Source organism: Onychostruthus taczanowskii, unplaced genomic scaffold (genome assembly GCF_017590055.1).
Source record: "Onychostruthus taczanowskii isolate IOZ18803 unplaced genomic scaffold, ASM1759005v1 scaffold37, whole genome shotgun sequence".
Classification (NCBI taxonomy): Eukaryota; Metazoa; Chordata; class Aves; order Passeriformes; family Passeridae; genus Onychostruthus; species Onychostruthus taczanowskii.
In genome coordinates this window covers 2,038,468-2,064,508 of record NW_024501126.1, presented here as the reverse complement: position 1 = coordinate 2,064,508, position 26,041 = coordinate 2,038,468, and the positions used below count along the sequence as shown (strand labels likewise).

The following is a 26,041-nucleotide window of genomic DNA, read 5'->3' as shown; positions in this document are numbered from 1 at the left end:
CAATCCCCCCAAAGTGGGGAGGACCTACTGTGTGAAATTCTATCTGAAAGAAAAATCTTTTGTTTTTGCTATTTGTTGCAACAAAACTGCAAGCAGACTGCAGTGTGTCTGAAATGGGAAGCATGGCACAGTCAGTATTGCATTTTCCTTCTGGAAGCAACAAGATGACCTTCATAGCTCACTTGAGGCTCTGTCCCTTTAGAATTATGGGCCATTCCCTTGTTAGTGGTAATAAGCTGCATTATATTCCTCTTCACACTGATAGTTTTTTCCCACATAATGCCAGGGAACTTAAAATAAAGAAGGAAAGAATAAAGGTCAGTGATTTTCAAAATGTGCTTTGCCACAAGGGATATAAAAGGGAAAGAGCTCGTATCACTTCTGTGGTGACATATGTTATATTAACAAGCCATTATGCTTTAAGCACTGTTTGTAAGTGCTGTGCACACACAGTTTGGGATGGTATCATGGTGTCTACAAGGGTCCAGATGTTCAGCTTTTAGAATGGACTGGAACAAAATCAGGGGGAGGCACAGGGGGAGAGAGGGTGTCTCCTGAAGCTATTGAGCTTCACCTTGTTCATCTGAATCAGTGGCAGGTCCCATTATCTGAAGCCCTCCCAGATTTTTGGCTCTACTTTTGGATAACCTGACCTGAGATAACAGAGACCAGCACAGTACATCAGTGTGAGCCCAAAGCCCTGTTGAAATGATGCTGTGCCTTTAAATAACTATCAGAAACCCCCTTATCTCCCCTCTGCACCTCTGACCTCCTGACAAACCTACAATTAGCACAGATCTTTCACATCCTGGCTAGATTGGAAATTTGGAAGCACTTAATGAAGAAGGTCAGTCACCTTGGCTGGGCTGAAGTTGCAGCTAGAGGATGTTTGCTTGCATATCCATGAATATTAAATTAGAAATGCAAACACTGGGGATGGCTGCTAGGATAGGACCCTGCATTCCAGGTGACATCAACCCTGAGAGATTTCTCCTCTTTCATTTCCTTCTAAACCTCCTAAGACAGGGTTTGCACATTAGGACATGAATCCAGGTCCAGATTAACTAGAAATCCAGATTATCAACCTCCCATATGATTTGAACCAAAGGCCAGGTCAAAGTCACATAATTCCAGCATGGTAGGTCCAGCATCTCATCCCCCACAGTTCTGGTGGTAGTGCCAAAGCCTGTGTTCCCAGTAGACCTTGTCTTGGGAACCTAGTTTTTATAAGAGACGAGGTGAGGTTTTGATTTGGAGTCAGGACCAGGGCATCAAGGATTTTGGGTTTATAGTCTTGGAAAAAGAATATAAACAGGAAACATCCTGTCTGAAATCTTGTTGGCATTGGGATGATCTAAAAAATGAACATGAATATAAGAACACCCTCTGAATAAGGTGGGCCTCTGTGTCTGGTTTTGCTGCATCTTCCTGGATGCCTCCTATTTGATGTTTGTGGGCTGCAGGATGACAATTCCAAAACCTTACATCCAGTCTGGGAAGTGAGGAAAGGAGTTCTGTGGAAACTGAAAAAGACTTGTGAATCATTATATGAGTTCCTGTCTCTCCCTGCAGGTTGTGAGTGTAATGCAGTTTTCTCTGTGACACTGGACAATACGTGCATATTTTTATTTATCTGTTTCAATCTCTCAGACCATCATTGGCTATGACAGAAGTACAAGAAGGAACACACAGAGCAAATTCTGCAACCATTAAGTTAGGAAAGCTCAGATTTTTTTCATTTCTGGATCTCTTAGGTGCAGTTAATGTATAATGGGCGAAAAAAAGTTCCTTGTAATAATTACACAGTTTGAACTGAAGCTCATGGTAGCAGTAAGGATTCTTTCAATAATGTGCAAAGCATCATGTCCTATATTAAAAAAAAAAAGTGCCTTTAAACATTTATTTTTACCGTGTGTATTTAATACTAAAAATTATTATAGCACACAGCTCCTCACCTTAATTGTGTGGCAAATGTCATGTTGTAAAAGCAAATCCCTCTCTTGCCATTAGAATACCATGGCATTGTCACACTGCCAAGAAGTCCCTGCAAGATGCTTAGGAAAGCACTCCCTCTGTAGCACAGTTTGTGAGCATTTTGTAAACCTTTCATCCCTCAGAGATGAGTGGGGTTTTTTATTCCTAGCTCTTTGCACCTGGAGAACAAAAGTACAAAAAAGGCCCAGATCCCCTATGGTGCTTGGGTGAATAATTCCCTCTGAGTTCTAAGTTCATCCCACCAGACTTTCAGGAAGTGACTGACAGGAGGGTTGTGCTGGAAGTTTAGTTATGCTTAAAAATCAGTTCTCAACCAGACCACTTTTTTTGCTTTCCCTTCCAGTTCTCTAGAGCCCTAAAGGTGCCTTGCCCACCAAGTGCAGAGCTGGGGCTCCAGAAATGCATGGCCAGATTTCCAAAAGTCTTCAGTGCCAAGTATTTGAACCTCTGTCACCATTTGGTAGCATTGTCCAGTTTTGCTTTTACTGGGCCAGACTGGTCCTTTCCATTGACTCTTTTTTGTTCCCTTCTAAAAAGCTCACCAGGAGAAGAAGTCAAGGAGGGTAATTGTCTGTTCTCAGTAGCAGTGGCCAGCCAAGCCTTGTGCTGACAGCCTGGCAAATGATCCGCTGCCAGGATACATGACCATGGTGAGGGGTTTTGGCAGTGCTGTTGTCAGACACTCAGTACTCACAGGGGAACTGGGACCCTTGGGAAGGCCAGGAGTGGGCTCTCTACTTGGGGGAGAAGCAGGACTTGTGTATGAATTGAGGAATGACTAAAATTCAGAGCGAGGTGACCAGTGCCAGGAGAAATCCATGCATTGTACCTTTGTCAGCTGTTCTGAACTGGTCACGCAGCCACAGCCACCTGGGCCTGCCTGAGGTGACCAGTGCATCTGTTCATTGCCAGGAGAAATCCATGCATTGTACCTTTGTCAGCTGTTCTGAACTGGTCACGCAGCCACAGCCACCTGGGCCTGCCTGCTCAAACACAGAAATTGTACAGTTCCATCTTGAGCATCCCCCTTCTCACCTGGGGCACCTCTTCCCTTTCCCCAGCCCCATCCTCCTCTGTTTGCATATGTCTGTCTCCAAAGAAATCATTAAGGGAGAGAGAGACCTTTCTTTTCAGCATCCTGCTGACCCCCTTTCTCCTCCCCTCGAGCTCTGAAATTAATTAAATGATGTCACGCTTGATTTTAACTGATTTGGAAGCAATTCATCACCCTTTTGCTTGTTCTATTAGTCCAAGCGATCAGCACATTAATTCATTTGTGAGACTAAGCTCAAGGGTAATTACAGTGAGGAAGCTTAATGCCTAAACTTGTTAATGTCTGTAATCAGAACTATTTCCTCAGTGTGGAAAAATTGTTAGACAATTACACTTGGATATGATTGCTCTGGTAGGCAGCAGACGCTGTGTCAAGAGAGGAATAGCAGGAGCCAGAAGTGTGCTATCAGCAAATCCATCTTTTTGCAATGTCTCTTCAGGATTCTGCCCAGCTCACCCCTTCCTCAGGTTTTGCATTATTAATCAAGTTGAAAAGTCATCATCCTTCTCTCTTTTTCAGGTTTGGTTCTGTGGGGCACAGGAGAAGAGACACCTCTGCTTTTTTTTCCTGATATAAATGTCACTAGCTTTTGCTTCTGGTGTCCTGGTTAATGAGCATGGGGAGGAATAACTGATGTAATAGATGGCACTTTACTTCCCTGTAGACTCAATATTTTTTCCTGTTCAACAATCAGTGCTTTCCAGTGAAGAGATATTTAAGTGACGAACTTTAAGGCTGAGACTTCCCCTGTTTTGCCCATCTGGTGGACTCTTCATTAACCTCATGGTGGGGAAGTGTCCTGACAGGCTGATTCTGGACTTATTATACAGGAAAAGTAGCTGTTGATCAAGGGATCCATATGGGCACGGTGGGACCACACAAGCACAGCAGGAGGGCACAAAATCTTTCTGAACAAGGACATTTTCTCTCTTGTCTCCTCTTCTGATTGAGCTGTCAGTGCTCTTATCTGACCAGTTTCTAGTATTATGTCAGGTATCCTAGATGTGTCTGTTTCCTTCAGGTCAAGCTCCAGAAGGAAGTGAGAATATTACAGCTACTTGCATAAAGTCCAGCTGTTAATGAAAAGGCAGCAGTCTAGAGTGTCAGGAGATGCCCTGTCTGTGCAACAACCCTGCACAGCCCCTGTGATACCCTGCAGTGAATTCTGGGGACAACAGCCTGGTATGGGACAAGCAGACATAGTGCACACTGCATGGATTTTCCACTGCTGCTGCATGAATCCAAGCACTGCGGCTCTTCCCCTGGGGAGAGATTTCATTCCAGCTCAGCCTGGAGGTCCTCCAGCACACAAGGCACTGCACCTTGCAGAAATTCTCATTTGGGGTAATGTCCCATGCACTGATGCTCTTGAAATTGATTTTCTTGGTGTTTGAAGGAAACCCTCTAGTTGTGCTGTATTGTATTTGCAGGGAACCCCTGTGGCAGGGAGGAATGAAGCATCTGACTTCATGTTCTCAGAAGGCTAATTTATTACTTTATGATACTATATTATATTAAAGAATACTAAATTATACTATACTAAAGAATACAGCAAGGACACTTAGTCCTAAAAAGATAATAATGAAAACTCATTACTCTTTCCAGAGTCCTGACACAGCTTGACCCTGATTGGCCAAAGAGTCACAACTCACAGCAGAATCCTGTGGGTAAACAATCTCCAAACACATTCCACATGAGTAAAACAGAGGAGAAGCAAATGAGATAAGAATTATTTTCCTTTCCTTTCCTGAGCACCTCCTGTTTTCACATCTGATGTGGCAGGGCTGTACTAGCACCTCCCCGCTTTCTCCAAACCTATCACACAACAGAACCAGGCTGGGGTTAAGGTCTAAGCCCTCTCTTTACAGGATCTGTGGCACGTTGATGTCTGGGTTTGCTGTCTGCCATCCCAAGGCACTCTTCCAGTGTCTCACTGCTCAGCTTGCCAAGCACAGCAGGTGGGTTTTGAAAGGATGGTATGAAAACCCCAAAGATATCACCTCTTCAGTGAGTTAAAAACTAATGTAATGCAGGGCAGACCCACATACCTCCTCACCCAGCTGTCAGATCTGACAGCAGGGAGTGTGAGCACAACAGTGTGTCACAATTTAACCCAAACTCAGCTGCACACCATGGACAGGGCAGAGAATCAGAAAAGTAATAGTGAGGAAAATTGTCAGTTGAGACAAAGACAGTTTAACAGGTAAAGCAAAAGCTGCCACACACAGGCAAAACAAAACAAGGAATTAATTCTCTCCTTCCCATGGGCAGGCAGGTGTTCAGGCATCTCTAGGACAGCAAGGCCCCTTCATGAGTAACACAAAGCACTCTGAATGTTTCTCCTTCCACCCCCCTGCTCTATGTACTGAATGTGATCTGGTCACATGGGCTGGGATATCTGTTGGGCTGGCTGGGGTCAGCTGTCCTAAATGTGTCCCCTTCCAGCTCCCTGTGCAGCCCCAGGTGCCCATGCTGGGCTGCAATACAAGGTGATCATTAGGAGGTCAGGGTTTGTTTGTTGGCTCTAGCACTTAGGAAAAGCATCTCCTGCTATCCTCTGCCTGCCTTGTGGCTTTAATCCAAAGTCTTCATTCTCCTGATAAGTTCTAAAGCATTTTAAATCTGTTTTTCAGAAAGGCACTGAAGCGTGGGATGGCTGAGCCCATTGTGCTGTCCAAGGCTTCCTAATCTTCCTTGTGTTGCCCTTGTTGCAAGGAGCAGCAGGAGACATAGCCCATCTCTTGTGTTATGGATGTCATTCCTCAAGATTATTCCCAAATTACTGTAGATACCATCAGAAACTATTGAATAATAGCTTCTAAAATATCCACCTACTCCTCCTCTTTTTGTCTTTATTAAAAGCTAAAGAATATTTCTAATGTGACAGGAAACATGCTCCATTGTTTCTCCATTCTGTTTGACTGAAGTGAAGCAGCTTCCCTGCACAAAGGTACCCACGGAATAATTCACTATTCTGAGCTCTGGTAATTTTGGAGCCTAACTTATTTTAACTATTGCAGTTTCAGAGAGCCACCTGGTAAAGTTCTTCCATGCCATTAAAGCTCAGTGGGGTTTTGCCCCACTTACCTAGAAAGGCCCAGAACAGTATTTGCATTCCAAAGAAATACACAACTTAATCAGCTGAATCATATATGAGAGTAATGTTTCCATCATCTCTCCCACATTTGGGGGTTGGATGCAGCACTGGGGTTTACAGCCTCAGGTGGTTCAGCTTCTGTGCTGGGACACAAAATCATTTACATTACAAATGCCTAGCTTTGATCTACCTGCAGACTTCTTTGTAAATCTGTGTGACATCAGACCCATCAGAAACTCCTTGCTCACAGATTTTCGTTGCCACTGGGTGTGGCTAAAAGAACAAAAAGCCAGCAGGAACAGTAAAACCCCTGACACTGAGTTATTTTTGCATGTCACATATCCCTGTGTGCTGAAGTGGTCACTGTGACATTGGTACAGAAACAGGGCTAAAAACAGCTGGAGAGCACAGGACTGTGAGGAGGGGAGTGGCAGCACACCTGAGGTCTCCAGACAAATGATGCACATCTGCAGCCTCAGTGGTGTGCACAGCTGTGCACGGTGCCTCAAGGAGCACTCCCACAGTTTGGTGTGCCTTATCCACGTGTCTGCCCAGTCTGTGCCCATCCCCTGAGGCCAGTGAGCACAGGGGGGGTGCTGGTGCTGACAAGCCAGGGCCTGGCAGGGTCAGCTCCTGGTTCTGCTGCCCTTGGGAGCCAGCTCAGGCCATGTAACTGTGCTCTGGAGCAGCACTGGAAAACTACTCAGTCATCAGTCCTGCCTTCCATGCACAATCATTTTCTCCCGTGAGGCTAAGAGATACCTTCAATCAAAATGAGAATGTTTTACTCTGCTCTGGAAACAATGCAGATGCAGTGCAAACATGTCACTGTCTCATGCTTGGTATTTCTGCATAATCTGACAATTCTGCATAGAGCAGATAAAGCAGCAAAGAAAGAAAGTTCTTGCCTCGTTTCTCTCTTCTGGCCAAGACAATACATCTAGCGGCAGGACACGCAATCTGTCTGCCCCAGATGCATAAACCACTCCTGTTTAAGTCTGTTGATATCATATGTGCTGGGGTCCTCAGAGGCTTTGTGGTCCCCACTTCCTTCCATGGCTCCCTGTTGGAATCCATCACAGCCCCACCAAACTCTGGTTTTAGCAAAGCAGTGAATTCAGTCAAGAAAATATTTCTTATGCAATTCCTTTCCTTCTTCCCTGCTCTCTGTTCAAGTCACTCAGACCAAACTGCACAGCATGGCAGTGCGGGGGTAAATGGCTTTCTTCATGGGCTGGTGCCCCTGCCTCTGGTTTTTTGTCCATTTAGTCAGGGCCTCCAGGAATGCCTGGTTCACACAGGCAGCACTGACAGGGACAGGCTCCTGCTGGGTTTCTCCTCACATGTAAATCACAACTTACAGACACAGCAGTGCAGGCAGGATGGCCTCAGTGTTCAGCCATACTGGCTGTGCCCCTAACTAAGGTTTGTTTCCCTTGCTTTGGCAGGATGCCATTTTGGGGGTGCCACAGCTCCTTTGAAACATAAAGCAATGATGTGGCACTCAGCACAACTGGGGAACCCAAATGTGCCATTTGCCCTGTTAAAAGATAATAGAATAAAGAAACAACTCCTCTGTGGAAAACTACTGGCCTCCATGGCAAAGGAGGAGCAAAGGGCAGGTGTTTCCATGCCCAGGTGCTGCTTTGTGTCTCTCAGAGGCAATGGGGTGCAGGAGCGCTCACTGCTGACCGACCTGTGTTTGAGTAGCTGGATCCTGCTGCTGGCAAGCAGGATTTCACTGGAGCTGTGTCCTGTGGCTCTCCAGGCTGTCTCCCCTGTGCCATGCTGCAGTGTGTGATGGTTCAGCTGCTGAGGAGAGCAGGGGCAGTCCTGCAGTGCCCAGCTGGACCAGCAGGCTCAGAGGCAGAGACACAGAGGGGGACACAGGTGCCAAAGCAGCAGGGCACGAAAATGTTCAGATGCTTCCCATGGAGTTATTTGCTCATCTCTCCTCCCCTCCCCTGGACCCATCCCCTCCCTCATTTAGTCCTTGCTTTGCCAGGAACACATGCTGATAAAGAGCTCTGAAAAATCATGGTGATTTCTGTTCTGTGGGAACAAAATATTTCCTTTGTTGTTCCTCCTTTGTGCAGCCCTGTGCAAGGCCCTTGCAGGGGGCACAGCAACCAGTGCCCTGTACACCAGGGACAAAGCAGATTTCTGTGCTCATGGCTGAAAGGAAAATATGACTTCTTCCCTTGTTATCACAATCTTGTTGACTTGCCAGTGTGTTGCACGAAGCAGCTCATACAGATTTTCTTTGCATGACATCAAAGGCTTTTCTTGGTGTGAAAAAAAACAGAGAGTAGTGGGGAGGATTTATCACAGGGAGAAGAATTTTGCAGTTGTGCTGGCTGTTTGTCAGCTGTTGCTTCTGGAGCAGTGAGCAGGCATGACAGGTTGGAGTATGGAGTGGTTGCCCCTTTGGAATTGCTGGCTGTGCCCTTGAGCAAAGGCTTTGGATAGACTTGTGTGGTCAGGGTTAAAAAGCCAGCAAAGCCTTGTTCTGGTGGGGAAAAGATGTGCTGGAATGGAGAGCTGCAGACAGCATGGAAAGAGTTTTCCAAGTGTAATAACTTTTTTTTTTTTTTCTGAATAGTCACCTGTAAACACTCATGGCAGCTCCCTGAGCTGGGCTGTGGCCATGCTGAGGACTTCACCCTGTTGCTCCCAGCAGTATCACCTCATGGAGGATGTGGAGGCTCCCTGTGGTCTCAGGGGCTCTTCTAGGGGCAAATTATTGTCACAATATCCGTGACTGCCCAGACAATTTGCCTTTATGTGTCATAACCACCATGCCCCATGTCAATTTTCTCTGTGGCTGCTGAGACAGTCTGGGTGTTATGTGGTGGCCACAGACTGGGACATCTCCTTGGTGGCTGCACTGGAGGCTGGAGAGGGCTCAGACTCAAACAACAAAACTCCAGGTGAGTGAGGAGCAAAGGTCTGAGCTATTTTTGATGGTTTTACCTCCTTTCTGGACAACTTTTAAAATAATTTTTGTCCCAGGAAAGACCAAGCTTTGACTGCATTATCTATTTGGGACAGGCTGGAGGGAGCAGGGAATGCACTGGTGCTATACCAACACTCCAAAACATCCCTAGGAACCTTCCTGGGGGGAATCTGTGTACAGAGCTAAAGAAAAAAACCCAAATGAGAGCTCCCCCAATATCACAAACCCCAAAAAGCACCACTGCCCCTACACCACCCTCCACCACATTTTAAAAAGGACCAAGTAAATGTTTTAGTTGACTGGAGCCATAATTCTCCCAGGAGTTTAGCTGGCAGTCATTCAGTGATGTGGTTTTAAAATGCCTCAGGAGGACCCATTTCAGGCTCAGCCTTCCTGTGCCAGGAGAGGATTTGCTAAAACAAAGGGATCAGTGAAGAAATCCAGCTTTTCAGGTAAGCTCCCCACTCACTGCCCTCTCAGCACCGCTCTTGGCTCTCTCTCAGAGCCCTGTGTTTCTGCCCAGCCAGAGGGAATGCCTGGTGCAGCCTGTCCCACCACCAGGATGGGCTCCCTGCCAGCCTGGCAGAGAAATTAGGCTGAGCAGTGTATTATAGGCAGGGTAAAGGAGCCAAAGGGAAGCCTGTCTTTCTCTCTCCTCACTTCTCCTGGCTTCTGGCTGCAGCTTCCAAATTGTTTGCTGGCCCAGTTGTTGAGAGTTGGTAGGGGAAAGGCTCCTGAACCTTGCAACAGCCTCAGCCTCAGCAGTGGAGCTGAGTTGATTTTTACCTGCTGATGGTTTTTACTTTCCTGTTTTACTTCACGTTAGTGCATTGGAGAGCTTGTTTGAAATGAGAGGCTCATTTGGCCTCTTCAGTAGCTTTACAGTCCTTGTGTGGTTTGCAAACTGAGTGCAAGCTTTAAAGAGATTTGTCTGAATTCTGGAGCTGTTACTGAAATTGCTTAAGCAGCCTCTCCTGCTGGGAAGGTCCCAGGCCTTAACAGAGGTGTTACAGTGGCTGCTTATTTTGCATTTGGAGGGAGCAAAACCAATTTCCTCAGTGCTCAGGGCACAGGCTTGTTGCTGTTGGACAAAATGTGCCAGTTGGCCAGTAATGCCTCAGCAAACCTCAGTAAGCTGAACACTGAGCAGCCACGGGCCAGATTGACGTGTGAGGGTACAAGAACTTCACCTCCAGTAACACAACATGTAACTGCTTGCAAAAGCTGGACTGTGCTTTCCAGTGCCACTTTAAACACCTGAACCCCGTGGCCTTTGCCAAGCTACTCTGAATGAGTAGCAGAGGGCTTTAAATTAATGCATTTCACTAGAAAATAGGGGATTGATTTACTCTTTCCTTCGTATTTTGGCCAGTTAAGTAAAACCCACTTGGGGAAAAGAGGTGTGTGTTTGCATGTGTCTTAAAACTTGTATTGCTCATTTCTGTAGCATTTCTGGAGTTCTATCACACCCTATTTTATTGTGAGGATCTCAGTGATGCCAAATCCCCGCACCAGGCACTGGGGCTCCCCCAGGGTGTGTGTGTCCCTGGGTGTGCTCCAGCCTTGTGGTGTGTGGCTGGACATGGAAGGGTGGGCTTGCAGCACGGCTCTTTCCCTTCCCCTTCCCCTCCTATGGAAAACAGACTTTATATTCCTGACAGCTCTGAAGTGGGAATGCTTAATTCCACCACCCTGACCCACTCTGAGTGAGTGGTGTTACACACAGCTTGTACTCCTGCTCCCTGGAGGCAGCAGGGAATGCTCCAGGATTCCAGCCCTGAGCATTGTGTGGGGAGTGCTCCAGGATTCCAGCCCTGAGCATTGTGTGGGGAATGCTCCAGGATTCCAGTTCTGAGCATTGTGTGTGTCTGCAATGACCTTTCCAGGCTGCTGGGGAGAAAATGTTGAGACCATTCGTGACACAAAGAGTTGCAATCCAGGGAGACCGGAGTTTTTTAAAATGTGCCTCAAAGAGCCACATGACCTTTACGGCTTTCTAGGTGAATTTAAAATGCCTTCCAGAGGCCTGGCAATGGGGCCACTGCTCAGCAACCAACGAGGCAGACTGGGGGCACTGGGACCAGCTGTGTGCCAGCCCCCATGGGAATTAACCCCTGGCACTGGCATGGGATGGCTCAGTGAAATCTCACAGGTCTGTGTGTGAATTGTGGGTTTGAAACGAGCCACAGTGAGCACTGCACTGAGGGCACCTGGCAGTTCCTGGGAAGGGAATACTTTAATTCACTCTGAGAGCATGGCAAGCACCTCCAATGTGTTTTCCAACTCGATTTAAAGGTGCAGCTGCCAAAGGCAGAGCCAGCCCTGGCCAAGCTGTGGTGCTGGGTGTGAGATGAAGGCATGTAGGTGTGGGGTGCACGCCCAGAGGTGCCTGTTGGCATAACGGGGTACGTGGTTATTTGGGTTAGATTTAATGTGTGCACTGAATTCATGTGTCTAAACACACACAGGCATCAGCATTGTGTGGGGAGTGCTCCAGGATTCCAGCCCTGAGCATTGTGTGGGGAATGCTCCAGGATTCCAGTTCTGAGCATTGTGTGTGTCTGCAATGACCTTTCCAGGCTGCTGGGGAGAAAATGTTGAGACCATTCGTGACACAAAGAGTTGCAATCCAGGGAGACCGGAGTTTTTTAAAATGTGCCTCAAAGAGCCACATGACCTTTACGGCTTTCTAGGTGAATTTAAAATGCCTTCCAGAGGCCTGGCAATGGGGCCACTGCTCAGCAACCAACGAGGCAGACTGGGGGCACTGGGACCAGCTGTGTGCCAGCCCCCATGGGAATTAACCCCTGGCACTGGCATGGGATGGCTCAGTGAAATCTCACAGGTCTGTGTGTGAATTGTGGGTTTGAAACGAGCCACAGTGAGCACTGCACTGAGGGCACCTGGCAGTTCCTGGGAAGGGAATACTTTAATTCACTCTGAGAGCATGGCAAGCACCTCCAATGTGTTTTCCAACTCGATTTAAAGGTGCAGCTGCCAAAGGCAGAGCCAGCCCTGGCCAAGCTGTGGTGCTGGGTGTGAGATGAAGGCATGTAGGTGTGGGGTGCACGCCCAGAGGTGCCTGTTGGCATAACGGGGTACGTGGTTATTTGGGTTAGATTTAATGTGTGCACTGAATTCATGTGTCTAAACACACACAGGCATCATTCCCCCACACTACCCTCCACCCCCAGCAAAGAAGCTGGGCAGATAAATCAACACAGCTGAGCCAGGGCAGCTGTGGGTGAAAGCGCTGCAACTGGACACCCAGTGAGCGAGCTGGGGCACAGGGCATGGGCACCAACACCTCCATGGGCTGTGGTTTGTTTTAAAAGGAATGAAAAGCTGAGAACTGCACAGCTCTGGGATTGCTGGAGTAGGTGTGTAGGGTCCAGTTCAGGGCCATGCCAGGGCTTTCCAGGGACATAGAGACTCTGTGGCACTGGCAGCACCCAAGCCACCTTCCAAGAGATTTCACTTGTTCACAGAGACTTTGTTTCATATTTTATTGAATTTCATTTATATTAAATTAAAAATATATTTCTGACAGATTCATGTAACAAAAAGGCAGAACAGTTTTCAAATTGTTCAGCTGGGATGAGCGTGGGTTGATGCAAGGTGGGTCGCAGTCTACATTTGCCTTAACAAACAGATAAAGCTCTACCCCAAGGACCATGAGGAGAAACTCTGGGCTGCACACGGGAGTGGGGAATAGAACCACACAAAGAGAAGATCCACAGGTTTCTTCCCAGCTTCCAAACAAGACAAAAGGGAAGGGAAAGGAAAAAACAAAAGAAAAAACCCGAGAAACCATGAAAAGAAGAGAAATTATGCTAAAATATGTACCTAATATTAACCCAGGTCAGTAATTATTTTAACAGTGTATAATTCCCAACAGCTAAAATATGAGAAAGGAAAGGTTAAAGTAACATTACGCCACACACGATTGGCATACCCTACTGTGTAAGCAAGTGCAGAAAGTCTGAACACACCACAACAGTGCTAAAACACGGAATCACACAGAATGCTGAAAATGGTACCTCTAACCAAAACCAGAGGGTGGGAAGGGACAGAAAGGAAAGGGGAGGAGCGGCTTAAATCACAAGCAAATTACCTATATACAAATCAACCCTAAGGACAATTATGTTCCAAACAATGGTGTCCACAAGGAAAATAAAAGCAACATTATCCTTATTTACAAATGCAACTAGCTGTGTCTTTAACAAGCTATAAAAATACTATTCACATTTTCAAAGTAACATACAGTAGGTATTGAATTTCTTTTTATTTTTGTTTCAGAAAGGCAGCTAACTCTGAATGCATCACTTTGCAAGAAATGAGTGTCTTCCCCAACTTGCTGACACTTCTCTTCTTCTGAAGGTACTTCATAAGGCAGAAGTATTGTTGTTTGATGTTGTGGCTCTTCCAGAACGTGGAGGACTGACAGGAACCCAGACCACCCCACCTGTGTGTGCTGCTGGTTCCTCTGGGCTGGGCCATGCAGGCACCGTGATCAGGAGTCACCAGGAGCTCAGTGCTGCCCCAGTGTCCCCTGCCAGGTGAGAGCCTTTGATTCCAAGGGGACAGTAATGTCATACCCCGGGCCTGAATTGGAGCCTCTTCTGAAAAGTCAGTGGTTCAAGACCACCAGGTCAGGAAATGAAATTTGGCTATCTCTGTTCTTAGAAAGAGACTTCTTTTCCCCTCAGTTTCCCTTCCCTGATACCTATTTAGCAATTCCAGCTTACAATATTGGGGAAGTAGCAAAAACTGGGCAAAAGAAGGATTAAAACCATTGTGAATAATGTATCAAATGAGTACTGATTTCCATCTTTAAAATGCTATAAAAAATTCCCAGTTTTCTCATTCACCTGCATTTCCCTCTTGCTTTACCCCACTGTAAGTACCCCCACAAGCAGCCAGTGCCTACCTCCCATCCCAAATCCAGAGGAACTGTGATTTCATGCATTCAAAGTTAGCTACCCCCTACACAGCTGCTCAGTTAATAATCGACCCATTTAACAGCAGGACCAGTTTATGCTACATATGTCAGAGTACCTTACCTCGAAAGAACAGCATACATATCTACACTTAGAAAATACCAGTCACAGTTCCCTACTGTGGTTATCCCAAAAGGGTTTAGTCTTCAGAGTGCTATGGACAATACAGTGTTTCCCCCCTAGGAGAGCTCAAAGGTTGGGCTGGGGACCAAACTGCTGGCAAACGGTGCTCGGTGACAGCCCATGGCTCCTGTACCTGTGGCCCTGGTCACACCTGGGCCAGCAGCCTGAGGGTGCTGGGCAGGATGCACCTTCACAGCAGGTGAAGGGTTCATCCACAACACTGCTGGAGCGTGATTTCATGGCTTTTTTATTGGTGAGGGGAGAAGAACTGGGACAGAACTACTCACACTGCCTAACACCTCACAAAACTCCCCTTAAAACCTCTCTCTGCCAAGATCCACAAAGCTCACTTCTATAATAAGAAAAAAATAAAATAATCCAGCTTTGATTCCACTTGTTTCCTATTGGGATGTCCTTGGGCTTCACCCTCACACTTTTTCCTGTATTGCTGCCCCAGACTCCATCTGGAGGACACCCTGGGCAGAAGGTGTCCCTCTGGCTCTGGTTTGGAGATGAGACTGGCCACGGTTCAATTCCCACTAAGTCTCACCACCATCAGTCAGACCTGAACAACCACAAACTTCCCTAAAAAGTGCTCTGCATTGTCCAAACTTAGAGGCAGATCCCAGCCATCACTGCAGCAGCACCACCAACCTCAGCCTCACCTGCCTGTGATTTCCTCAAGAGCAAGGAGCCTACCATTGGAACAAACCACCATTCCACACAGTGTAAAACAAAACTGTGCTAAAATAACATTAGAACTAACATGGAGACATGATTTTTGGACATTTTAGAGTGGTGCTTCTAACCACATACCTTTATTTTTGTTATTTGTTCCCAGTCTGAAAGCCTCATTTGTAACAGTGACATTTTCCACCTTAATAACAAATGCTTAGTAACAGGCAAAAAATAAAAGAGGGAATCCTGTGCAGACAGTGGTGCTTCAATGAGGCTACTCTGTAGGACAACTGCAGCTCCCTGCTTGATGAACATTAGTACTAGAGCCAGCCACCCTACCTAGAAAAACAATCTGAACCCAAATCCATTTTTACATAACCCCAGATGAGCTGTTTTGTCAGCAGCAGAGGTCCAAGGTCCACAGGAGTGAGACAAGTGCAAGTGACTCCTGGAAATGAGCAGGTGCAGAGACTTCATGTGGCACCACCTTTTGAAAAAGCCTTGCCAAAGGGACATTGAGGTGACATCATCCCCTCTGAGGTGCCACCAAACGGGTGACTGAAAACTGCAGGCCTGGCTCCCATTATTCTAAAGCCTCTGTTTCACCAGTCACCCTCGAGCCAAGCATCCTTCCAAACATGTAAACACCTGTCTGAGCTGCACAGTTCTGAAATGCACTTGGGAAGCCAGGGTGGGAGCAGCCAACCCTGACTCATGGGCACTGCCCAGCTGCCAGCCCAGGGCACCTCTGGTGCTCCCATTCCTTCCTCCCTACAGGGCTGGCAGGCTGCAGTGGGAGTGTCCCTGTGGGTGCTGTCCCTTCTGTAAGGACATGCCTGCCCAGTGTTCCAGGGCTGCCAGGGAAGCACAGCTCATGGGGATGCCTCCAGTTATCCTGGGGAATTACATGACCAACAGCCTCATTCTGCCTTGTCTCTTCATCTCCCATATGGAATAAAGGAGCTCAAACAATCCCATCATTCTGTTAGCTGCCACCATGATGCGCAACACCTACACTGACACACCAGTAGACAAAAATAGATTTTTTTCTTTAATATTTGATTTTCCATCCCCAAAACCAAACTGTATTTCTAGGCTGACTCACCTCACAACTCATACTTCTCCCCTGTGCTGCCCAGCTCTACCTAAAGCTATGGAAAGAGTGGATCCACAGAGTCAGGACTGAGCTGCTCTTCCAGAGCTGCCACTTTTCTGCCTTCTGGGCTGGGCTTGGTGCTGGCTGAGGGTGAGATCTTTAGTGGAAACAGCTGTCAGATCATTGCATATGAGCCTTGCAGTCAAGAAGCACATTTGCTACCAACTAAGTGGTACATCCAGGGGTAATACAGCATTTCTTTGTACACAGAAAAGGATTTCAGGGTACCTCAAACAGACCTACATGGTATCTCCTACTGCAGATTTATTTCCATCTCTTGCTACCTGAGAGAGATAACCTGTTTGAAATATAGTTGTAAATACTCTGCTACATCTGAGCCAATGGCCATGTAAAAAAATCCCTCCTGGCTGTTTTGCAGAAAAAGAAAAATCTGAAAAGATCTGAAGAAGTAAATGTAAAAGGAGTTGGTTTCAGCCAATTATGTTACAGTGAGTCAATTGGCCCCAGCATGTGCTTGCAATAACCCTCAGGTAGGTAATAACAGCTAGGACAAGTAACACTGAAAGAGATCAGGAGGAAATAATAAATGTTGTTCTCTTTCCTTTAGCAGGTTGCTTTGTGGCCTTGGATAATGCCTGATCCACACTCAGGTAAAAACGTGCTCTTGAAAAGCTGCTCTCCTGTGACACAGGCCATGACAGGAGGAAACAGAACATTTATAAACAGGAGACTGCATTCTAAAACCCAAAACCCTAACCAGATACTTCTGTAGCACTAGAGAGTGAATCACACCCAAAGCAGTTCTGTTGGTATCCTCACCTGCTGCTTTGTGCTGACAAAATGCAGTTTGTGTGCGGATATATGTGCTTTCCCCCCAAACCTGTCATTATGCATTAAAGACCATGGCTCTCATCTTTCATCCCATATGAATCCCAGCTGAATGCTTGCCATGATTTTACCATGTGCACTTGCCCAAGTTCTTTCCCCAGGCCAGCAGCAATACCCAGTAAGGCAAAGATATAAGCTAGGGACAGCCAGGAGTTTCTGCTGGAATTAAAGCAGCCAAACAGTTCTGCTCTCAGTTTCCCTTTGTTTTTTCTTTAGCCATGATTATCTGTTGCAAAGAGGCAAAACTTGCCAGCTGAGCTCAGAACTTCTCTTGCAGAGGAAAGGGGCAGGGTTCAGATATCTGCTGCTCTCAGGGTGGGTTCACCAGCAGCCTCAGCACCACGCAGGCCCATCTGTTGGGCAAGGGGTGACTGGCACAGCATGGAACTCAAGGGTCAGTTTTGGCAACTGCAACTCAAATCAGAAGCTCAGAAAATAGTAAAACAAAATTAAGTTGAGAAGCTGCAGTGTGTGGAGCTCTCCCTCATCCCGAATCACTGTGTTCATGTGCCTGTCCTCTGCTATCCCAGACCCCACTAGCATGGCTCTGTGTGGCTCATCCTGGCTGCCAGGCAGAGCCCGAGCTCCCGTTCCAGCTTTCCTGCTGTCCCACCTGCAGGAACGTCTGCATTTCCATGCTACTTAATATATTATAGCACACCCACAGTCAACAAATAAAATTAATAAATAATTCAAGCCTTGTAAGAAATAAAACGTTAAATTGTTAAACCCCACCAGTATTTACATTTGGATTACTCCATGGGCTCGTTTCTAACATGAGCACTACTTCATTACCAGAGGAACAAACAGGCCTCACCTAGTGTGAGCAGCTCCATCCCAGTGCCTGGCTCTGGAGGTGTGCCTGCCTCTGCCCCAGCAGCCTCTGAGTTCATCTCCGAATTCAAACGTGTGAGCTGCGCCAGCATTTTATTTTATATTTTTTCTCCATTAGGAGTTACTCTGTTACAAGACCTCTTCAGGGACAAATCAGCCTTTCTCCACCTCCCTATGGTACTGCTGAAACAGGACACCCACATTGCTGTGCTGGTCTCTGTCCCCAGGCAGCTTGGCAGCATTGTCCCAGCCTGGCAGACCTTGCCTGTGCACCCTGTGAGCATGCTGTGGGCAAATCTTCCCTGGAGCAGCCACCCAGGCCCTCGTGCCACCCTCTGTGCCCCAGCACATGCCCCTGTCCCCTAAGACCCTGAGGAGCTACCAGAGGCACCAGAATGCTCAGTGCAGGATTGTATCCATCTATCCCATGGCAGGTCATATCACCACAAACCACCTTGGTACCACTTGACCCAAGATCTCCTTTTACCAGCTCAAAGATCTGTACCTGTTGTTGCTGCTTTCAGAACCTCCAGCTATGTACTTGATGCACATCTGGACACACCTGGTGCACCAACAGCTGAACCAGCCTTGTGATCACAGCTTGTTTTCCATCTACAAGGTTAACAACCAAGCCAGGTTTAACATCTTTTCACACTTTTGTCAAGCTGACCTACTAAGCTTCAGGTAGCTATTGTTTGTTTCTTACTCCTTTCCTCTTCCCCAAGACTAAAGGTGGCAAGCTGTTGGAATGGCAGGAATTTAGGTGAGGGTGATGCCATTTCCAGACCACTGGTTGTTGCTGGTTTTGTTGCCAGGTTAGGTCACCCCAAAGATCTCAGCTCTAACAGAGCTGGAGCTCATAAACTTAAATACTGTTGCATCACCCAAGATTGCCATCCACCAGGTATTGTTTCTTCCCTTTAAAAGCTTTGATGGATAGAGACAGGAAGATCTCCAAAGGTTCCTTAAGATGTTTGGTGGGAAGTAGGCTCACAAACGCTCTTACACACACACTGTTGGTGTGCCAGGAGCAAGCCTTGGTGTCTCTGGCCCTTGAACCTCCTCTCCCAGCTCCATCTGCCCCAGATCACTAAAAATGTCCAGAACTCTGGTTTGAAAGAGATTTCCAAAGAGGAGCAGGTCAGGGGGTGTCTACCTAAAAACTGAGGTTGATAAAAGCAGAACTAAGTGCAAGGAGACTGACTCATACTTATTTACATTTTTGACAGAAAGCTCTGCAAATCATGCACATTTTGACTTCTCAAACCTCATATGCACTGTCTTCTGTGCCAGAGTAATCCTCCTTTTATAAAAATGGTATTCTGTACTGTGCTGCGAGCCAGAGCAGGACATTTGCCTCCTCTGATCCTTTCCAGGGCTTGCTCTGCTGTCCTTCATAGAGCAGCAGGAAGAGCTGGCTGCTCTCTCACTGTATTCTCTGAAGCAGTCACTGCATCGGCCTCTCAGAAGTGGCAGACATTGTTCCAAAGACTTGATTTGCTTCATTTTGGCATTTCCACAGTCATCCTTTACAAATAATTTATATTTCTTTTTTAATTTAAAATTATTATTTTGTATTTTGCTGGTCACTTCCATATTGCTTCATTCAAAATCCAGAAAACAGTTCAAATAAAATCAGAGGTTAAGTGCAAACTAACTTTCCAGTGAACCGCTATGTGCGTTTTCTCCAGTCCAGTGTCTGTCTTCCAGTTTAAAGGACCCTTCCCACCCCACCCCACAGAACATCAAACTCTTCAGTTCTCTGTCTTGTCCTCAGTGTTGCCTGACAGCATTTCCAGCTCCCTTCATGACCATGAAGAAGAAAAAGAGGGAAGAATTAGTGACAATCTTTTGAAGTGTTCATAGTCAGCAGGTATAAAATAGGAAAGCAAAGCTTTTGGCATACAAATCTTCATTTCTTGGCCTGATTTTTAGCTTCAAATGAACATATTGGAGATGTGGTTTTGTTACTATCTTCTGAAAGGTGTTTTGTGTTTAAAGTGATTGTTGTGTTGGCACACATACAAAAATGGTCATGTCAGGTACCAGTTCTGAGCAGGAGTCTCTGTGGCTGGGAATTGGCACAAAATCACGGTGTGGCTCAGAAGAGGGGCTTAGCTGTATGTGGGAGTCACATCATCATTTCTTGGAAAGCCACAATGAAGATTTGAATGTTTTTGAAAAGCTATGTTAGCCATTTTCAGTTGCTGGGATAGAAAGTGTTAGAGAAAGAAATTGGATTCTCAATCTCAATTACTACGCTATCACACAGGATATAAAAATTGTCCATTTTTCACCCTGATGGAAATTGCATGGAGATTTCCAGGAATGCTGTACAGACTCTCATCAGTTCCTGCTGAAAAAAATCAGCCTTTCTTGTGGCTTTCCCTACAGTTGAATCACTGAGAACGAGCTCAACAGCAGCACTGCCTCTGGCCTTTCCTAGTACCACCTGATTTCTCTGGGCATCCAACCCCCGCGTCTGCCAAAAGTGGGAAAGGCCAGGTTGTACACTCCTTCTTTCAGTCTCTTTCCTTCCTTCCTTCCAGGCTCCCAACCCAATCTGCGACCAACTCCAAGACATCCTTTCACTTAGAAATATCAAAAATGAGTGAACTGGCAAGAAGAGGAAGCTCATGGGAGAAGGAGAGGGAGGGAGGGAGGAAGGAGGGTCAAGGGCAGGGAGAAAGGGGGAGCGAGAGAGTACGAGTGAGGCAGCTAGAAGGGGTTGCCTTTCCACTTCAATGAGAGCACAGCCACTACACCACGGTATTCCGGTGTCTGTAGGGCGGCGGGGGCAGCACAGTGCCAGGCTTCAGGGAGAACTCAGAGAGGTATTCAGGATTCTCTGCCACTATGGGCCGGATCCGTCCATTCTGTTTGTAAAAGTATTTTGTGCTGTACTCTTGCAGGTAGTCCGGGTGCTGGAGGGTGCTCCGTGGGGGCAGGCTGTGGTTCCAGTAGTCTGGGTTGTCAAAGGCCTTCTTGGCTTTCTCTGGCAAATTGTTCTTCAGGTACTCGGCGTTTTCCAAGGTGTTGGCGAAGGTGTTGAGGTACAACGGCTCGTTCACGTACTCGTCCTCTGCTTTGGGCTGCCCGTTGGGAGCACTGTGGTACTCTGGGTTGTCCACAGCTTGGAGATCTCCATTCTTTCGGCGGGAAACAAATGGGTTCTCTTCCACTGGGTTCAGGTAATCTGAGGAAAGATAAAAAATAAGTCAGCCTAGAGTGGTAGTAATCCATCCGTGTAGAAGAACTTGGACTAGAGCACCCTCCTCCCCCTCAGCTATTTCAAGAACTCCAAATGGGATCAGGAGCCAACTATGTTGAACACACACTTGTGAAAAATGAAGTATTTACAAGCTAAACAGACAGTGTGGGTTAAAACAGACACCTTGGAAGACTGACTTATCAAACACCCTTGCCAATTAAGCTGCAGATCTTACTGAGCCACAGCCCATGTGCTCCCCTGGACTTCCTCTCGCTGTATGATCCACAGACCCAAACACACTGAATGACTTCAGCCTCTGCAACCTTGGACCTATGAGCAAACCCTCTGCTCTGCAGTCCTTCCATCCAGAAAACTCTGTAGGAATCTTAGCTAAGGCTCTATGCACAAAGCCTATCCCCAAGGGCTAACTTTTAAGACAGCTTCATTTCTAACAGAACAATTTTCCTGATTAAAAACCTTCCATCCCTGAAGGACAAAGGGCCTTGAAGCATTATGAAAAAAAGGTTATAGAAATGAGCCCTGGAAAGGGAACAAGAAAACCTTGAATCAGCTGCAAAACGATGGAGCTGGCTACAGTTGCCTCAAATCACTTGCTATGGATTAAACACCCCATTTCCAGCAGCACAGTGCTGCTCAAGGGCTCTGCACACACTTCCACAGAGAGTCCAGGTGCAAAGGGTCACCTGGTTTCATCCAGAATGGGGCCAAAACTATTCGAGGCAAAAGATCAACACCCAGTGAACACCTCTGAACCCACACCTGTCACTGAATATGAGCTGAATAGCAGGAACTTTTGTTTTTTTAGTGATGAGGGCCAAGCAGTGCTTTGATTTGAACCCTGCAGCTGGCACGGAACACACAGTGTGTGGCCACACCATGACAACCCTGTGTCTATGCCAGGGGGTCAGGAAGGAGCTGCTTTCCCTCCTGAGCTGCTACTGCCACATCCCTGAGGGCTCAGGTGGCCCCTGCAGAACTTGGAGGATCCCCAGGGTGCACCTCTATGGGTACATAAATGTGGGCTCACTGAAAGCAAATCACTGCAAGGGAGACTCCCACAACTGCTACTGCCATGGGTCAAGCCCCAGGGCTCCCTCCATTCCTCCATCATGTAACACAAAGGACAAGTGGCTTCCAAATTTTTAGCAAACACACTTGTCATTGACATTTGCATTTATTAATTTCTTTCCAGCTAATGCAAAGCTTTGGAAGCAAATTAATAATGACACATCCCCTTACATCTAAATGACTGCTATCATTACTTAAAGTGGAAGAAATGAACGAGGGCAAACTGGGAAATGCAGCAAGCTGAGCAGGCACAGATTTAGGCAATCTTCCCCTTGCAGTGATACTCTCTTTAAAGCACATCTTGTTCTTTCAATCCTAGACTTCTCTTGGGTATAAAATGCCAGCTGTGTGTATCAGTTCTGTGATAGGTTCAATATGACATTTACCAAGCACAATGCCAAGAATAAGAAGATCAATAAACAAAGCAAAGTTGGGACTATGGCTGGCTGAAGATAGATCCTTTCCTTGGAAATAACTGAAGATTTGTGTTTGGGTAAGAAGGGGGCTTGGCTTTTCTCCACTTCTCTTGTTATTTCTCCAAAAAAAAAAAAAAAAAAAAAAAGGGGGACTTACTAGCTTTGACATTCTGGCACACTTGAGCATTTCAAAGTAGAAAATTAAGGAGAGAAAACCAAATCCCCGTGTAAAGGAATATTATCCTAGTCAGAATGCTTCAACTTGATAGGTAACTAAATAAAGCCATTTTTGATGAAAAGCTGCTGATGTAAAAAGAAGAAATGCAGCCAGGCTAGACCAGGAGCCTCTCTGGAAAGGCAATATTTACCTGTTTTAGGTTTGTCTCTCATCGGTGTCATGTACCCATCCTCATCCAGCTCTCCTCGCACGACCCGCTCGGGAATGAAGACGGTGGGGTCAGCGCTGTACCTCTGGGTGCTGCTGTCCTCTTTTGCCAGGGCTGCCACCTGTTTCTGCATGGTGCCATTGCAGCAGGAGTCTTCAAAAATCTCTGCTGTGGCCCCTTGAGCAGCTGGGGCTTCTGGAATGATGCAGCCCGGAGCCCTGTATGGCATTGGCACCTCGGCAGTGTAGACGCCATCCCGGTACACAAACTGGTTCTGTTGGAAGAAGGAACACACAGCATGGGAAAGGAGGCTCCTGAGGGGAGACGCTTCAACAGCAAGTCATGACTGTGCCTGCTCTGCCCATCCTGAGCTTCCAGGCTTTGGTGTGGACCCACAAAGCATCCATCTGCCCAGCAGTGCTCAGTGGGGATAGAAATGGGGCAGGAAAACTTGTCTCTTACTAGGCATGTGGAGGCTGGACACACACTGCTGCAAGAGGTGAAGGTGGTGTTTCCTCTTCTAGTACTCTGGCAACCTCCCCTGACTTCTGACCAAAGCCCTTTAAACCTCATGTTTGGGAAATCTCTTCCTGACTGGGGATAGAAACCACTATCATCTCTGTTTATTCTGGGTGATACTTTGAGTGTGTCCTGTGGTGGGAATCATGGGGTCACCCACACCATGTAGAATTCCATCAGGAAGTGCATTTCAGGCTGCTGAACGGTGTTTGAACCTCAATGGTTTAACTCAACCTACCATTTTGCTTGTTAGCACAGACATGTAAGGAACTTTCATCATCATGGCCTACAGAAAGGAAGGAAAGATGTACAGATCCATCCAAGCCTTTCACCTTTCACCTTTTTCAAGAAAAGCTGTCAGAGTTTTGGGTCATTAAGAGTTTGCACATGAATCCAGGCTGAGTCTGGAGATCTTAACTATTTGATTACTTATATGTACACTTCATTACCTGGTTTTGAGTCATTTATGCAGGAGAAAAGAGTTTGAAAAAGAAAAAAAATAGTGAAGAAAGAAGGAAAGCCTGAAAGATGAAGGCTGAATGTGAAATACTTACTCCTGACATAGGGGTGTAGGCAGGAGGAGGGCTGTGTCCAATTTCACTCTAATAGGAAAGAAAAATGGATGATGGATACATAACAAGAGGCCACATGAACCAAACAAGTCACATGAGCTGTATGAGCTAACTGGGAGAAACACGCACATCAGTCAGACTTCCTGACTGGACCCAAAATTCAAATTCAGCCAGGACAAATGCCTCACCCCCAACAAGAAGCTGTGTGTCTTAGAAAAGCAAGTCTTTTACCAACAGGCTTGACTTCTGCACACAGGGCTGTACCCCTCTTCCAGTAAAAGTTTAGAAGATTAGCAGCTTTAAAAAAATACTGTTCCAGGATGGCATTATGTGTCTGTGGGCTCTGCTCCACCCTCAGCACAAAAGGCCAAAGCCACTGCCCTATCTTTAGCTCTTCTTGGCTGTGACTCTAATATTTAAATACATCCTCTGCAACTACAACAACGCAGTAACAGGCCCTCTTAGCACAGCCCAGTCCCAAGATGTCACCAACAATGGACTGCCATTAATGTGTTGCTATTTTTGCTGACAAGAACATTTCCAGTCAGTGGCTGCCAGCTAAGATCACTATAATTGTGTTTTTTCATGCCTCCCCTTTAGTGCTGTACTAAACATATCTGTCTTGCAACACCCCTTACCACAGAACCTTGCACATGGCTCTTCTCCACCACTGCTGTCTGCACTTTTTTTACTTCTTTACTGTTTTCCCCCATGAGCTGATACCCTGTGGCCGCTGTTCCATTGGAACAGGAGGCAAAGAAAACAACCGTGGTGCCATTTAGTTGGCTTGAAAATTTAATACAAATGTTTAAGTGTGCTTGAATTGACTGGTAATTGCAATGTGCGGTCATAATTTTGTAGGCTTCCAAGATTACCCTCAAACAACTCTTATTGGTCAGGACATGAATCACACTGTGAGAAGAAAATATGTTTGGATTTACCAGGTAGAACATTTTGTTTTGTATGTGAAATGCAATTTACTTTGTTGATTTTTTGCAGGGGGGGTGGGGGGGTGGGTGGAGTTGTTTTTGCATTTTAAATACTATTTTGAAAAAATCAGCAGGTGTTGCTTCACTGAAAAGCTCTAGAATTTTGGATTTCTGATTCTAAAATTCTCACTGGAATTATCATCTCTGCCTTTTTGAGACAGACAGAGACCTTAGTGGCTGGCTGCTCAAAGACCTCACTACATAAGCCTGCTTTAGAAGTCTCAGCTTGTATACTAATAAAAAAAAAAAAAACAAAAAAAAACCAAAAAAAACAATCCTAGCTCCCTTTTGATGCTGTAATGTGAGTTATACCCATTAGCTGTGGAGTGCACACATCCATTGACAGGGGAACTCATCACAGCCCAGAACGAGCCTCACATCTGTAACTGCCCACGAGCAGCCGTCCCCAGAAATGCCCAAGATTTCATTCTGTGCACCACATGATTGAATTTTAGGCAAAAACATGACCATGCAGAGAAGGAATGAAATCCAAGAAAATGTCTCCTAAAGCTTTTTTCCAAGGCCCTCTTGTACAAACTACCAGTGACACATCAGCTGTTATAACAGCCAATATTTGTGTAAAATGAGCCCTGATCCAAGAGTGGTAAATAACATTTCTATGAATATTGGCTTGTGTTATTGCTTTCTATTCATTAATTTCATTTTCCAATTCCTTGCTTCTAAAATCTCCTGAAGGTAAATATCTCCTCCTTTATAGCAGGGACATAATATTTTCTGGCTGCATCTTAAACTGCAACGAAATCAAAGCCTTGTTGTGTCCAGCCCCCTTGCTGCTGCAGAGCTGGTTTTCCTGGCCAGACACAGAAATGCTGACAGGATTGCACAATCACTGCTGTTCCTTGCTCTTAAGCAGCCTGCTAAACTCACAGGACTGAAAGATTTCTCTCTGCTGAAGGCAAGACTTTGGCAGCATGAATGTACACACACGTTTGAGCCCACTCTGATACTGCTCAAAGTGCATAAACCCAGCTCCCTCCTCCTTTCCTTCACAAAAAGCACCAAACACAGAGCAGGAGTAAAACACTGCAGCCTTGCCACTGGGTTGCTGCTCCCAAGTCCTGTGCAGGGGCATCCTGTGCTCCAGGCCTCAGGCAAC

General features: G+C 46.3%; 1 protein-coding gene across 2 annotated transcripts in view; it reads right to left on the bottom strand.

Annotated features, from left to right (window-relative positions):
* Positions 1–12,594: 12,594 nt before the first annotated feature.
* ERBB4 (erb-b2 receptor tyrosine kinase 4) overlaps positions 12,595–26,041 on the bottom strand; it is a 575,852-nt gene continuing 562,405 nt past the window's right edge. For both annotated transcript variants that reach the window (XM_041411680.1, XM_041411681.1), the window contains exons 26-27: positions 22,827–23,118; positions 12,595–20,938 (exon numbers count right to left, since the gene is read on the bottom strand). In XM_041411680.1, the coding sequence (XP_041267614.1) occupies positions 20,502–20,938; positions 22,827–23,118 (729 nt within the window). In that variant the 3' untranslated portion in view covers positions 12,595–20,501. The remainder of the gene's footprint in view (positions 20,939–22,826; positions 23,119–26,041) is intronic.